This window comes from Argopecten irradians, chromosome 4, assembly GCF_041381155.1.
Source record: "Argopecten irradians isolate NY chromosome 4, Ai_NY, whole genome shotgun sequence".
NCBI lineage: Eukaryota > Metazoa > Mollusca > Bivalvia > Pectinida > Pectinidae > Argopecten > Argopecten irradians.
In genome coordinates, this window is record NC_091137.1 from 39,553,293 (window position 1) to 39,569,750 (window position 16,458).

Sequence of the window (16,458 nt, forward strand, 5' to 3'; positions counted from 1 at the left end):
CACAAAAAAAAATATTCACAGAATTGATATTTGTATTTGACAAAAATAATTTTTAGATAATTTTGTTCACAGAAATATTTTTTGTCTAATGAAAGATAATTTTGTAAAACAAATGTTGTGACAGGATTAACTTCCATGTTCACGATATTGATTTTGATTACAAAAAGATAAAGCCGTTTGGCGTCCCCGTATATAGTTGTATTAAATGAAGGTATTGGTTTTAATGATGAATTGGTCGTTAACGCAATTTTACTTCTCGATATTTTGCAGTGGATATTCTGTTTAAATGATACTTAGTACGATGCGACCTGATATCTCTATAAACATGCGCACTAATTACAGAACGATATGATTTATGTCTACTGTTACTAAAGGCTGTCTTTGTTAACGTAATAATCAGTGTATCGATCGACATATTTTACATTGATCGTTTGTGTGTTTTGTTTTATATGTAAGAGAAAGGGTTTGGGGGAAAACCTAATATGTTTACATAACAGCTAAACATTCCATGTCTAACATTCCCTCGACTCTACATGGTGAGACACAAAAACAGATCGACAGGAATGGACACTACACAATTTTGGTTTAGTGAGTCCCTGGCGTCTGTTTACTCACACTTGGGGTTCATTAACCTATATACACCTCGAAGACACATTTGAGCTATTCTAGTTCCAAAAATAGAACAGTTCATTATGAAGGATTTAAAAGGCGTGAGTTCAGTTCCGAGAATTCCAGCAGGACTTTTTCCCCAGAATGATTACAAAGCACTTCTCGGAATAAAACCTGTCTGTGGAAAAACGGTACTTTATATTTTAATTCTTATCTTAACTAACCCCGCTCTTTCAATAGAATCACAGTAAGTAATAAAAATAATTTCACACTTTACAAAAACACATTCATTGCATTGCCATTGCCGTTTGTTTACTATCATGCTGATTTGTCTTTACATTGCAGATAATAATCGTTGATCGGCGTAACCAGATAGTGTGCATACATGGAAATTTGAATCCCGCCATCTTCATCGTAACCAAAGGTACGTGCATTTATATTTTCCATGAAGCTATAAAACCTCAATACCTTTTCTTATGTTTTGATACGATTTGAATGAAATAAGGAAAGAAGGTATTGAATATACCTGTACATGGAAAATAAACGATTAGTAATACATGTATATACACGTATATAATGAAGGGTATCAATTTGGGTTATTTTGCGGCTACGCGTATTGTATGCTCTTCAATCCTGCTAAAGACCTCAGGTATAAAATATCAAATATTGGAATAAAAATAATAATAATTTTGCAGTGTTCACTTGCCACATGGGTTGGTGAATTTAGGTTCAGAAGCAGCGTTCGAAATTAACGCCTCTCAGGCTGCCCGTGACCAACAACTTTATAGACGGGCAGACAATTCATCATGTCGCTGGTCCTTTGACCGGCAACTTTTTGGTCCAGATAGAAGATATACATGTATTTTTTTCATACCCACGGGCGTAATACTGGCTGGTCTAGGGCAAAACACTCATGCCGCCTGAGGCTGTTTTGCATGTCTACCCATGCAAAAAAGCCTCGTGACGTCACGGCGTCAACAAAATTTCTATTTCCTCGGTAAAATTTTAACATTTTTTTTCACAAACTTGACTGTTTTTACTATAAAGATGTAAACAACGGGATTTTTGTTGAAAGTATCACGTAATTTTTTCATGTATGTAAAATTGACTTTCGGCCGTGGATTTCTTCGAATTTATTTCAAAATGAAGGGATATTTTACATGTAAAATTGCAATAAAACGTCGATGTATGAAAGAAAAATACTCTTTCATTAGTGGATATGAAGGATAGATATATTATACCCTTGGGATCACAAAATGTTGCAAAACCCTCGGCAAGCCTCGGGTTTTACTACATATTGTGGTCCTCGGGTAGAATATCCCTATCCTTCATATCCACATATGAAAGAGTCTTATAATATCATACATGTATAATGTATATTGTGTTGTTGTTTACTCTCTAGACATAATACTGTCATTATCTAACACTCTCGATGTTTTCACTGCCTTTTAAATGATGACATTGGACATGTACATATGCGTTATCCAAGCGAGTACTTTTAGTTTTTGTCTAATTTTGGACGCATACTACAAATATATTTATACTTGAAAGTGATCTACTGCAGTACCCACTTATTGTAGTGTTACTTCTGAAAGCTTAAAGAATTGTAGTAATCCCCATGAATACCGGGTACTTTTCATCAGAAAACAGACATGTGCATACGGCTTTCATAGGTCATAACACGTACGACTCTTCACACATAAGCGTAAACAAACATGCGCACCTAAAAAGAAAAATGGTTGTTTCTTCATGACTGGCAAATACATTTTCAATGTAGAGGTAATGTTAAGTAGGATTATACAATTCCAGGTAAAATTAAAATATTTCCGTCCCAAATCTTGGCCTCGTTTGTTCTTAGAACTTTTGACTTTAAGACGATACATGTGGTTCATAAATTTGTTCCCAAATACTTTGTGTGTGAAGAAGGCAAAATAAACCATTCCTCTCTGCAGTTGGATGAAATTGATCTGATTAGTCTTTAATCTGATTCTAATAAAAACATTATTTCGAAAATTAAAAAGGACTCGATGTGTATGCCTTTGTAAAGCCGAATAAGGCCAAACCATCGTTCCTACTGCATGCTAAAAACACTAGTTAACATAATGGCATGGTTATTTGGTGACAGAAATACATATGTATGTACTGAACCCTGTGGATTTGCAACAAAAATATGTGCAATGTTTTGCATATCTTGCCAAAATTTGCAAACAACACAACAATGTACGAGTCAACAGTAACACCTAAGGTTAGGATGAATGCATAGACACTTTATATCAACTCAAGTTTTGTTCAAGTACACCTAAGAAGTGATATATAGCCATACAAAATTTACTAGTTTAAACACGGTCTTCAACCTTAATGTAATAAGACGGAAGACGGTATGACGTTATCAACATGAATCAGAAATTGAATGTTTCCATGTAGTTTGCACTATGTACTGCACAATGCGACCTACATATACTAAGGCTTTAACCACGCATACTCTATGCGGGACGACATGATAATAATGTTTTGTATATGTGGCGTTACTATGGACTGTCTTTGTAACGAGATCGTTTGTGTATCGATCGCCGCATTTGTTTATTCGTCGCCTATGTTACAGAATATACTTTACAAAAATGTTTTGTATTTCGCTTTTTATTTTGATATCTAGCTCTATGTCTCTGATTTAGATTTGTATAATTTGAGTATAAATCGCAAATACCATAGGTATTTTCACAGTAGTTGGCAAGGAATAGTTTATGAAGGAGTGGACCTGTTGAAACTCACTCTACTGTGCGTTTACAAAGGCCAGAATACAATTATCATAATTATGTTGTTCTCGTGTGTTCATCGATACTACACAAGATAAATCTTGTCTAGTATCGATGAAACCACCTTTCTTAAAATATTTTTTTTCTTTTCAGTGATTTCAAGAAGGTTCATTGATTTGCATTTGTCTTCACTATCAATTCTGAAGCATGTTGAACATCAAAGCATGCTTCAGTGTTATGTTGTGTGAGTAATTGTAATAAATTAAATTTTGATGAGCTGTCCTGTTGCAATATTGCAGATCGAAAACGCACAAGATGTGATAATCAAATCCTGCTGAGGCATGTTAACTGGAGAAGATCATACTGCTATCTTGCTCTCCACGATCCCCATTGTGAACAAGTGGTAAGTGTGTTTTATTTCCATTATAAAATTATTCGAAATAAATTTTGGTCATGCTGAAACTATTTCAGACAGTATAGGGAGCAAATATGAAATGAAGAGAGCAGGTTATTGGTAATTGGTTAATAAAACGAAATTAAACGATTGGATGCGTCGACAAAACAACTACTCGATGTTATAATTTTGGATTGCAGACCGTGTTGTAGAAAATTAACTTTTTATTTCATATAATTTGCAAAATATTTGCATCATAACGTAATTTGGCTATGCATTTTGTCGTGTACAATGAGAATAGCTGTTACTACAAGTAGTGCTGAAAAATGGAAACCTGAATTTTGATAGTTAAAGTTTGTTACCGCTATTTCTTAGAATGTACCTAAGATATATGTTTCAAATTTTTATAGGTTGGCTCTGCATGAGCCCTAGTTGTGCATATTGCATTTTGGGACCGATCCGTATAGCAAATGATCGACAGGCAGCCATTTAAGTTTTTTTTTTTTTTTTTTTTTTTTTTTTTTTTTTATAATTGACGTTTGTTACAGCTATTTCTCAGAAAGTATTGCAGACATTTGTTTCAAATTTCACGTACACGCTCTCCGTGGACCCTTAATGTGCATATAGCTTTTTGGGGCCGCTTCGTCAACTAGATGCCAATAGGCTGACATCTCGGATTTTGATAATAGAACATTTTTACCGCTATATTGAGTATCATATAGTACATGATATACTGAGTATTGTGTGAAGTATTAAATGGCAAACGCATGAAACGATCATATCGCAATAGTCATAGTATAGATCATGGTAATATTAGGTCATTTACTCTTCACAACTCACCAGTTGATTTTCTATTTGATCTATTGTGACGTCACAATTACTGACGCCAAACTGACGTTGTGCTAGACCTCGTCCTATGTGTGATGAACAGAGGAAGATGCGAAAACAGTTGATAAGTCGTCGTTATTCCTCCATAACTTTCTCTGAAAAAGGTGAAAAAGTGAGCGTCATTTTTGCTCTATATTTTAATCATTATTTCTATATATGTGCGAGGAAAAGGCGTATAAAAAATTGTGAAACAAACATGCAAACAATTGACCATCTTCAAAAAATATCATTTGACAAACATAATACAATGTTTTTTAGAGGACAGATATGGCAATTCGTGGAATACGAAAGTAGTATAAGAACATGTTATTACACATCAAGGCTCATATCATGTATTGTATGTTTTCTGCATATTACGGAATTGGTAGACTTTCTGTTATGATAATTTTCACACTTTAATAGACGGATCCCAATCTCATAATCAAACCGTCCCAGTATCGCACGTGACTTTGTGTTTTGAATCGGGTATGCTATGTCGAGGCTTGGCTACATACTGCGTGGTGATCGCTACAGCTATCAACAATTAGTCGAACGAGTTGTATTGATTAAAATAAATGTTCTCCAACGCTCAATGGTTACCTTTGGAGTTGAATAAACAAAACCTATGGGTTTAATGGCTTCTTGTATTTATTTTTAATGATCTATGCGGTACAGCGGGAAAACTATAAACATGTAGCTACACGTACCTTCAAGGTCAAGTATCACGAAAGAAGGATTGTCAATTTTTGGCCCTCTGGTGGCCTAATCCGCTGTCTATATAATAATTAAATTAATTGCGGTCGCTTGAACGTATTTCTAAACCACCCAAGAGCTTCGTTATTCTGAGAAATACTGGTCGATTTCCGAAATCTACACAATCATATGTACTGCTTCAGTTAACATGAATGCATTCCTCTTTGCGATGTTGTTCATGGTGATTATTTTACCGTAATGTGCTCATTCATAGTTAACGAACAATCAATAGTATAAACTAATCGAGATTATCAAACAATGCAATAATGTATGTCAACTGCTTTGTCAGTTTACCAGGCCAATAATAAGTACACGTGTACGCGTAGTGGATTGATTTACTGACTTGATACTGCGATCTGCTAGCTTTTTGTAAATCTCTTGGCGATTTTGTTGCACATGCAGCCGAATCTACTCGAGTGAAATCGGAAAATAGTTTCTTAAATGTACTAATGTAATGTATACGCATATCGGAAAAGAAATGAATCATGTCTTAAATGCAATTGTTTAACACCGATCCTGGTATTACGTGGCATTATGCATCCCAATAATGATTAGATTCTGTAAACCAACTGTCTTTCGCGTGCGATTAATTTCTGGGAATTTCGCGATCAAGGTAAATTCGCGAATGTTTATCTCCGCGAAATAATCTTAGATTATTATTGTACATCTAAATTCAAAGATATCCCAATTCAATTTTAAATCTGCGAAACTTTATCTCAGCAAAATGTTTTGAAACGGAAATCTCGAAATTTAGTAACCGCGAAAGGAAGTCTGTTTACAGAACATCACTTAAGATTTGATACTAGATTTATCATCATATACGATATACATATGTAATAGCATTGGAAATATCGAGGACAATTGGAAATATTACTAGATGAAATGTCAGTATAACTTTCAAAAATATATAAAATAAGATTTTCCATTTTTTATGATAAAAAAACAAAATATTAAAATGTTATCCAATGATTATTTTTATAATTTGATATAATTAAATTTAAAAAAAAATGTTGGCAATTTGTATGATTTGTATGATTATTATGATGTATAGCACGAAACAATTCTTACTGTTCTTATTAGATAATGTACCGTTTAAACCTTAAACACCCAGCTCGACTCTTCCAGTATGACTAAAATATCAAAGAACACAACAGGCATTGTGTCTTCAATTCAATTTTTATATAAACTCGAAGATATATTTGTATTAACTGATATGTTTTATAACATTGAATATATCATGAACAAACACAAAGCATCGCTAGGATTATTTTCAATAAATTAAAAAAATATATACATAAAGAACCCAATAGTTGCATATTTGATATACACTGTACAACAAAATAAAATTATCAAATCTTAAAGATGCTCCACCGCTGACAAATGGTATTTTTTCACTATCAAAAACAGGAGCAGACGATTTAGTATTTTTCTTCAGTTGCAAAAGTTACTCTGTTTACACCATAAGTTTGAGCTTCTAATTTTACTTTAAGTTAAAAATATGAGAAATAATTAATTGCATCCCGAAAAAATTCCGTGTCACTATATCCTATATGGAATGAAGTACTAATGGCGTATGCACCAATGGCGAAATAAATTATTATATATTAATTTTTGTGTTAATTAGACATACATATACACGATTAAACACCAATTATTGTTCAAATGATGAATATCATTTATGCTTTGTCGGCGGTGGAGCATCTTTAAAGCACTGTTGTTGTTTATTTTATTTGTCGCAGTATGAATGTATTTATCTTGACTAACTGTAAGCTTATACCTTGTTGTGGATTCTTAAACAGGTGTGTAAAAAATGTCAGTTAGGGCAATGAATAATTCTTGAGGCAGCTCCTAAATTAAACATGAACTTCCAAAGATAAATCTGCGTACCAGAGTAATGAACGTTTTAATAGCACATGGGTAATTGTCAGCTACTGATCTTGTGTCATTGTTTTCTCCATGGGTACTCCTTCCCCTCATAAACCTAGCAAGTCCTTTAATATTCTGTCTCATTATAGTACGTAAGATCCTGTAAACATATCATATGTCCAAATTATCTTGTCCTTAAACGTACATTCCTAAATCGAAATAGCCATTATATTACAATGTAATTCTTTAATGGGAATGTATAGCTATTTAAGATAAATTTGTAGGGTCGCAAAAGGTATTAACTTTTCGATAAAACCGCACTTATCATCATCTTATAAATAAATTAATTTATTATACAATTTAACTAAATTAAATATGTTAAATGTTAAAAATGCTCCATCGCTGACAAATAGTATTTTTTCACTATCAAAACCAGGAGCAGACGATTTAGTATTTTTCTTCAGTTACAAAAGTTACTTACTTTAGACCATTACCACCATTGAAAAGTTTGAGCTCCTAATTTTACATTAAGTTAAAAATATAAAAAATAATTAATTGCATCCCGAAAAAATTCCGTGTCACTATATCCTATATGTAATGAAATAGTGATTGCGCATGCACCAAAGGCAAAATGAATTATTTCATTATATTTTTCGTGTTAATTAGACAGATATATACACGATTACACGCCAATTATTATTCAAATGATGAATGCCATTTATGCTCTGTCGGCGGTGTTATGTTTCCCGACGTCGTCTAATTACCGCGTGTTAGCTGACTATCACTGCACCACACGACAAAAGAGCGAAATTAATCTCTTGTTAACATACATACTTTTAAAACATTTAATCTTGCATTTGTTTGATGTTGTAACCTCATCTAAGTCATCACATCTTATAATATAATGTGATGTTCCTTAAGAACGGGAACATATTTTTTATCATAGGTAATATAAAGACACTTTAATCCCCAACTCAAGGAAATAGACATACTACACATTTTATCGGATAATATAATTCTAAAAGATGACTCGCATACACCGAAAAAGGATCATCATCTCTTTGAAACCTGGGACACATGTTCAACAATTTAATACCGTGTTCTAATGAGAGTTAATCTGAATTTTGGTTTATCACACTTAATTTGAATCAATGAAAATTCATTTATCATTTTCATGTAGATTACCTATCTAAAAATGTATCAATTACATGCATGTAATTTGGCCTCTATTGATGGACGGTGTTTCGGTCTTCAGATTTATTATTGCACATGTGCTTGATATTGTCTCTTTTATTCTTTTTAAATGTCTAGCATTATTCGGCCTTTGCCTGGCGCTGTCGAATAAGGTATATTGCCCTGTCCTTTATCGCTATGCTCTACAAACAAATACAATTTTTTATTTTAGTATTTTTTCAACGACGTTAATTCTTTTTGCACAAAAAAAACATATTCACAGAATTGATATTTGTATTTGACAAAAATAATTTTTAGATAATTTTGTTCACAGAAATATTTTTTGTCTAATGAAAGATAATTTTGTAAAACAAAAAAGCTTATGTTGTGACAGGATTAACTTCCATGTTCACGATATTGATTTTGATTACAAAAAGATAAAGCCGTTTGGCGTCCCCGTATATAGTTGTATTAAATGAAGGTATTGGTTTTAATGATGAATTGGTCGTTAACGCAATTTTACTTCTCGATATTTTGCAGTGGATATTCTGTTTAAATGATACTTAGTACGATGCGACCTGATATCTCTATAAACATGCGCACTAATTACAGAACGATATGATTTATGTCTACTGTTACTAAAGGCTGTCTTTGTTAACGTAATAATCAGTGTATCGATCGACATATTTTACATTGATCGTTTGTGTGTTTTGTTTTATATGTAAGAGAAAGGGTTTGGGGGAAAACCTAATATGTTTACATAACAGCTAAACATTCCATGTCTAACATTCCCTCGACTCTACATGGTGAGACACAAAAACAGATCGACAGGAATGGACACTACACAATTTTGGTTTAGTGAGTCCCTGGCGTCTGTTTACTCACACTTGGGGTTCATTAACCTATATACACCTCGAAGACACATTTGAGCTATTCTAGTTCCAAAAATAGAACAGTTCATTATGAAGGATTTAAAAGGCGTGAGTTCAGTTCCGAGAATTCCAGCAGGACTTTTTCCCCAGAATGATTACAAAGCACTTCTCGGAATAAAACCTGTCTGTGGAAAAACGGTACTTTATATTTTAATTCTTATCTTAACTAACCCCGCTCTTTCAATAGAATCACAGTAAGTAATAAAAATAATTTCACACTTTACAAAAACACATTCATTGCATTGCCATTGCCGTTTGTTTACTATCATGCTGATTTGTCTTTACATTGCAGATAATAATCGTTGATCGGCGTAACCAGATAGTGTGCATACATGGAAATTTGAATCCCGCCATCTTCATCGTAACCAAAGGTACGTGCATTTATATTTTCCATGAAGCTATAAAACCTCAATACCTTTTCTTATGTTTTGATACGATTTGAATGAAATAAGGAAAGAAGGTATTGAATATACCTGTACATGGAAAATAAACGATTAGTAATACATGTATATACACGTATATAATGAAGGGTATCAATTTGGGTTATTTTGCGGCTACGCGTATTGTATGCTCTTCAATCCTGCTAAAGACCTCAGGTATAAAATATCAAATATTGGAATAAAAATAATAATAATTTTGCAGTGTTCACTTGCCACATGGGTTGGTGAATTTAGGTTCAGAAGCAGCGTTCGAAATTAACGCCTCTCAGGCTGCCCGTGACCAACAACTTTATAGACGGGCAGACAATTCATCATGTCGCTGGTCCTTTGACCGGCAACTTTTTGGTCCAGATAGAAGATATACATGTATTTTTTTCATACCCACGGGCGTAATACTGGCTGGTCTAGGGCAAAACACTCATGCCGCCTGAGGCTGTTTTGCATGTCTACCCATGCAAAAAAGCCTCGTGACGTCACGGCGTCAACAAAATTTCTATTTCCTCGGTAAAATTTTAACATTTTTTTTCACAAACTTGACTGTTTTTACTATAAAGATGTAAACAACGGGATTTTTGTTGAAAGTATCACGTAATTTTTTCATGTATGTAAAATTGACTTTCGGCCGTGGATTTCTTCGAATTTATTTCAAAATGAAGGGATATTTTACATGTAAAATTGCAATAAAACGTCGATGTATGAAAGAAAAATACTCTTTCATTAGTGGATATGAAGGATAGATATATTATACCCTTGGGATCACAAAATGTTGCAAAACCCTCGGCAAGCCTCGGGTTTTACTACATATTGTGGTCCTCGGGTAGAATATCCCTATCCTTCATATCCACATATGAAAGAGTCTTATAATATCATACATGTATAATGTATATTGTGTTGTTGTTTACTCTCTAGACATAATACTGTCATTATCTAACACTCTCGATGTTTTCACTGCCTTTTAAATGATGACATTGGACATGTACATATGCGTTATCCAAGCGAGTACTTTTAGTTTTTGTCTAATTTTGGACGCATACTACAAATATATTTATACTTGAAAGTGATCTACTGCAGTACCCACTTATTGTAGTGTTACTTCTGAAAGCTTAAAGAATTGTAGTAATCCCCATGAATACCGGGTACTTTTCATCAGAAAACAGACATGTGCATACGGCTTTCATAGGTCATAACACGTACGACTCTTCACACATAAGCGTAAACAAACATGCGCACCTAAAAAGAAAAATGGTTGTTTCTTCATGACTGGCAAATACATTTTCAATGTAGAGGTAATGTTAAGTAGGATTATACAATTCCAGGTAAAATTAAAATATTTCCGTCCCAAATCTTGGCCTCGTTTGTTCTTAGAACTTTTGACTTTAAGACGATACATGTGGTTCATAAATTTGTTCCCAAATACTTTGTGTGTGAAGAAGGCAAAATAAACCATTCCTCTCTGCAGTTGGATGAAATTGATCTGATTAGTCTTTAATCTGATTCTAATAAAAACATTATTTCGAAAATTAAAAAGGACTCGATGTGTATGCCTTTGTAAAGCCGAATAAGGCCAAACCATCGTTCCTACTGCATGCTAAAAACACTAGTTAACATAATGGCATGGTTATTTGGTGACAGAAATACATATGTATGTACTGAACCCTGTGGATTTGCAACAAAAATATGTGCAATGTTTTGCATATCTTGCCAAAATTTGCAAACAACACAACAATGTACGAGTCAACAGTAACACCTAAGGTTAGGATGAATGCATAGACACTTTATATCAACTCAAGTTTTGTTCAAGTACACCTAAGAAGTGATATATAGCCATACAAAATTTACTAGTTTAAACACGGTCTTCAACCTTAATGTAATAAGACGGAAGACGGTATGACGTTATCAACATGAATCAGAAATTGAATGTTTCCATGTAGTTTGCACTATGTACTGCACAATGCGACCTACATATACTAAGGCTTTAACCACGCATACTCTATGCGGGACGACATGATAATAATGTTTTGTATATGTGGCGTTACTATGGACTGTCTTTGTAACGAGATCGTTTGTGTATCGATCGCCGCATTTGTTTATTCGTCGCCTATGTTACAGAATATACTTTACAAAAATGTTTTGTATTTCGCTTTTTATTTTGATATCTAGCTCTATGTCTCTGATTTAGATTTGTATAATTTGAGTATAAATCGCAAATACCATAGGTATTTTCACAGTAGTTGGCAAGGAATAGTTTATGAAGGAGTGGACCTGTTGAAACTCACTCTACTGTGCGTTTACAAAGGCCAGAATACAATTATCATAATTATGTTGTTCTCGTGTGTTCATCGATACTACACAAGATAAATCTTGTCTAGTATCGATGAAACCACCTTTCTTAAAATATTTTTTTTCTTTCAGTGATTTCAAGAAGGTTCATTGATTTGCATTTGTCTTCACTATCAATTCTGAAGCATGTTGAACATCAAAGCATGCTTCAGTGTTATGTTGTGTGAGTAATTGTAATAAATTAAATTTTGATGAGCTGTCCTGTTGCAATATTGCAGATCGAAAACGCACAAGATGTGATAATCAAATCCTGCTGAGGCATGTTAACTGGAGAAGATCATACTGCTATCTTGCTCTCCACGATCCCCATTGTGAACAAGTGGTAAGTGTGTTTTATTTCCATTATAAAATTATTCGAAATAAATTTTGGTCATGCTGAAACTATTTCAGACAGTATAGGGAGCAAATATGAAATGAAGAGAGCAGGTTATTGGTAATTGGTTAATAAAACGAAATTAAACGATTGGATGCGTCGACAAAACAACTACTCGATGTTATAATTTTGGATTGCAGACCGTGTTGTAGAAAATTAACTTTTTATTTCATATAATTTGCAAAATATTTGCATCATAACGTAATTTGGCTATGCATTTTGTCGTGTACAATGAGAATAGCTGTTACTACAAGTAGTGCTGAAAAATGGAAACCTGAATTTTGATAGTTAAAGTTTGTTACCGCTATTTCTTAGAATGTACCTAAGATATATGTTTCAAATTTTTATAGGTTGGCTCTGCATGAGCCCTAGTTGTGCATATTGCATTTTGGGACCGATCCGTATAGCAAATGATCGACAGGCAGCCATTTAAGTTTTTTTTTTTTTTTTTTTTTTTTTTTTTTTTTTTTTATAATTGACGTTTGTTACAGCTATTTCTCAGAAAGTATTGCAGACATTTGTTTCAAATTTCACGTACACGCTCTCCGTGGACCCTTAATGTGCATATAGCTTTTTGGGGCCGCTTCGTCAACTAGATGCCAATAGGCTGACATCTCGGATTTTGATAATAGAACATTTTTACCGCTATATTGAGTATCATATAGTACATGATATACTGAGTATTGTGTGAAGTATTAAATGGCAAACGCATGAAACGATCATATCGCAATAGTCATAGTATAGATCATGGTAATATTAGGTCATTTACTCTTCACAACTCACCAGTTGATTTTCTATTTGATCTATTGTGACGTCACAATTACTGACGCCAAACTGACGTTGTGCTAGACCTCGTCCTATGTGTGATGAACAGAGGAAGATGCGAAAACAGTTGATAAGTCGTCGTTATTCCTCCATAACTTTCTCTGAAAAAGGTGAAAAAGTGAGCGTCATTTTTGCTCTATATTTTAATCATTATTTCTATATATGTGCGAGGAAAAGGCGTATAAAAATTGTGAAACAAACATGCAAACAATTGACCATCTTCAAAAAATATCATTTGACAAACATAATACAATGTTTTTTAGAGGACAGATATGGCAATTCGTGGAATACGAAAGTAGTATAAGAACATGTTATTACACATCAAGGCTCATATCATGTATTGTATGTTTTCTGCATATTACGGAATTGGTAGACTTTCTGTTATGATAATTTTCACACTTTAATAGACGGATCCCAATCTCATAATCAAACCGTCCCAGTATCGCACGTGACTTTGTGTTTTGAATCGGGTATGCTATGTCGAGGCTTGGCTACATACTGCGTGGTGATCGCTACAGCTATCAACAATTAGTCGAACGAGTTGTATTGATTAAAATAAATGTTCTCCAACGCTCAATGGTTACCTTTGGAGTTGAATAAACAAAACCTATGGGTTTAATGGCTTCTTGTATTTATTTTTAATGATCTATGCGGTACAGCGGGAAAACTATAAACATGTAGCTACACGTACCTTCAAGGTCAAGTATCACGAAAGAAGGATTGTCAATTTTTGGCCCTCTGGTGGCCTAATCCGCTGTCTATATAATAAGGTTTTTGCCTTATATATATTATTAGATACCCCAGGGTTAGCTCATCATGATATGGCATATGATTGAAGTCATGTCGGAATCCCTTGTGAGGCTTGTGAGTTGTGTGTGAGTGTGTGTTTAGAGGGGGGTGGGTAATTATCGGCTGTTCTACAAGAGGGTCATTTTTGTATGGTCCAAGTTTTGCTTGATCAAAAGGATATTTTTAAAGGATTTTCAGGAATTATCATGCATTGTTATGAAGAAGATAAAAAAATGTAAAATACAACTTACTATCTGAAAATAGTTCACAGTGACCTTATTTTATGAAATGCTAATTATGTTAAAGGGACAATTCAGTCTAAGAGAACATTAAAATTTGTATATATATCAGATAAAACAACTTCTAATGGAAATTACATCAGTCAGTGTTACTGTGATATGCCTGAAACGCCTATGGTGGTGACACGTGTGTGAAATATTCAAACTTGCTCGCTGTCCGCCATTACACACTGTGGTCGAACTTCTTGTATGCCGAACCCTGCCCCTTGCTCGTAAAGTAATGCAACTTTTGACTAGAACTGCTCAAATCGCTCTGACAGTAGTGTGTTTACCTTATTAGGTGAATTGTCTTGCCTAAAAATCATTTTATCACCTTCTCAGTGGTTATGTAGTTCATTTGTTTAACGTGCGTGACTTTGGCTCGGGTATGGGTACAGAGTTAATATTGTACCTGCTTAATCGTATTGATCAACGATTTGATATTTCAACGATATTAATTAAAATACTTAACAATATTGTGGAATTTGTCAATGTTTTACGTTATATGTTTCATAAGAAATGTAGAACAATACATTTATGCTATAGTTTGCTTATTGGTTATGTAAAAGAATTTGCCTTAGTGAATTGTCTCTTTAACATAAGTCCATTTGGAGGCTTGATATATTTGATATTTTAAAATTTAAAAAAAACCGGGGATTATTTTTAAGCCATTGGCTTGCTGTTCTAGTTCATGGCCGAATATATTAGTGTTATCTCATTCAACCATATGATTAATAATGTAAGACCAAGTATGCGGGCTTAGGTGCGTTCGTAAAATAGGTTGGCAGCAGTGTATCCTATCGTAACCATGGCGTATCTGGAATTTTATATGCGGAAAGTTTATTATCGTTATTTCTCAGATAGTACAAAAGAAATCTGTCCAAAATTCCATATTAAGGCTTCCCTTGGATTCTAGCTGTGCATATTTCATTTTTGGACGCATTAAACGAGATTACTAAGAGGTAGCTATCTTGGATTTCGACATGTTGAGATGTGTTATCTTCATTTCCTAGTACCACTATCAATATTACAAAATAATTAGGTATCTGAACCAATTACAACTGTACAGATACATTCTTCAGTTTACAGACAAAGAATGTCCAATGACAAGGTCCCCCTTTGATATCTTGTTAACTGTGCTGAACAAAAGTTACAATGAAATAACTTGATAAATTAGCGATATAATCTAGTGGGGTGAAAAAATGCAACAAGCGCAAAATGTATGGTTGATATTGACTTGCATTCAAGATGTGTAGTAACAATAATTTGTCAAAGACTGAAAAATTCTATCGTCATCAAATCACAAATCATCAAGTTTTGTTATGGAATATTTCTAAAATCTGTACTTTCTTTATCGGTTATCCGCGATACTCAAGGGGTTACTTTCACTAACGTCAGTGATAGTAACCCCTGGAGTATTGAAGATGTTTATTGACACAAGAATATTGAAGCAAAAATTTCTGTATATATTTTGTGTGTGTTACAATGGCTTTAAGTTCGTATGTGCGACTTTGTAATTATATCCTTTTTCTTTGTGATATCCAGGTGAACACAAAGTCTATACCGACGATATAACACACCGACAGGTTTCTCTAATGACTACAGGTAAACAGTTCACGAGCTCTTCACGTTTAAAGCAATAATTTGCTCATTTAGTGTACTATTATGTGTTCTCCATTTGCCCACTTTTTAGAGAACAAAGAAAAGTGTTGGTATAGGAGAACAATGGAAAACCAATTATAGTCAGTTCCATAATAATTTTTACCTGTGCTTTCCTGTGTTCGTTTACCTGAGCTACCTCTAGTTTATCAAAAGTGGGGAAATAGATAGAGAGATATCGATATCTGTATACAATACAGTACTATATAATATTTTGTGTGCTTTGACAGACAAATATAAATGATATTTTATGTTACATCTTTATAAATTTCACCATTGGAATGGTGTATTAAAGAACAAAATTTCATCCAAGTTTTAGGAGAATTAAATGTCAGATTTTTTTTACAAACTGTTGCAGTTTCAAGAATTAGTTAAAGACAGTGGCATGTGCACTTGTGTACAATGTA

At 33.7% G+C, this 16,458-nt stretch overlaps 1 protein-coding gene across 7 annotated transcripts in view; it reads left to right on the top strand.

Annotated features, from left to right (window-relative positions):
• Window positions 1–518: 518 nt before the first annotated feature.
• The window catches only part of LOC138321621 (transient receptor potential cation channel subfamily V member 4-like), a 29,030-nt gene continuing 13,090 nt past the window's right edge, over window positions 519–16,458 (top strand). Inside the window, exons 1-6 of one of the 7 annotated variants that reach the window (XM_069265406.1) lie at window positions 520–800; window positions 955–1,033; window positions 3,662–3,765; window positions 9,640–9,718; window positions 12,346–12,449; window positions 15,938–15,997. In XM_069265406.1, coding sequence (XP_069121507.1) covers window positions 15,988–15,997 — 10 coding nt within the window. In that variant the 5' untranslated portion in view covers window positions 520–800; window positions 955–1,033; window positions 3,662–3,765; ... (1 more) ...; window positions 12,346–12,449; window positions 15,938–15,987. Of the gene's footprint in view, window positions 857–954; window positions 1,034–3,292; window positions 3,385–3,661; window positions 3,766–9,204; window positions 9,542–9,639; window positions 9,719–11,977; window positions 12,070–12,345; window positions 12,450–15,937; window positions 15,998–16,458 lie in introns of those variants that run through there. The other 6 variants (XM_069265407.1, XM_069265412.1, XM_069265408.1 and 3 more) reach the window with 6 other exon arrangements.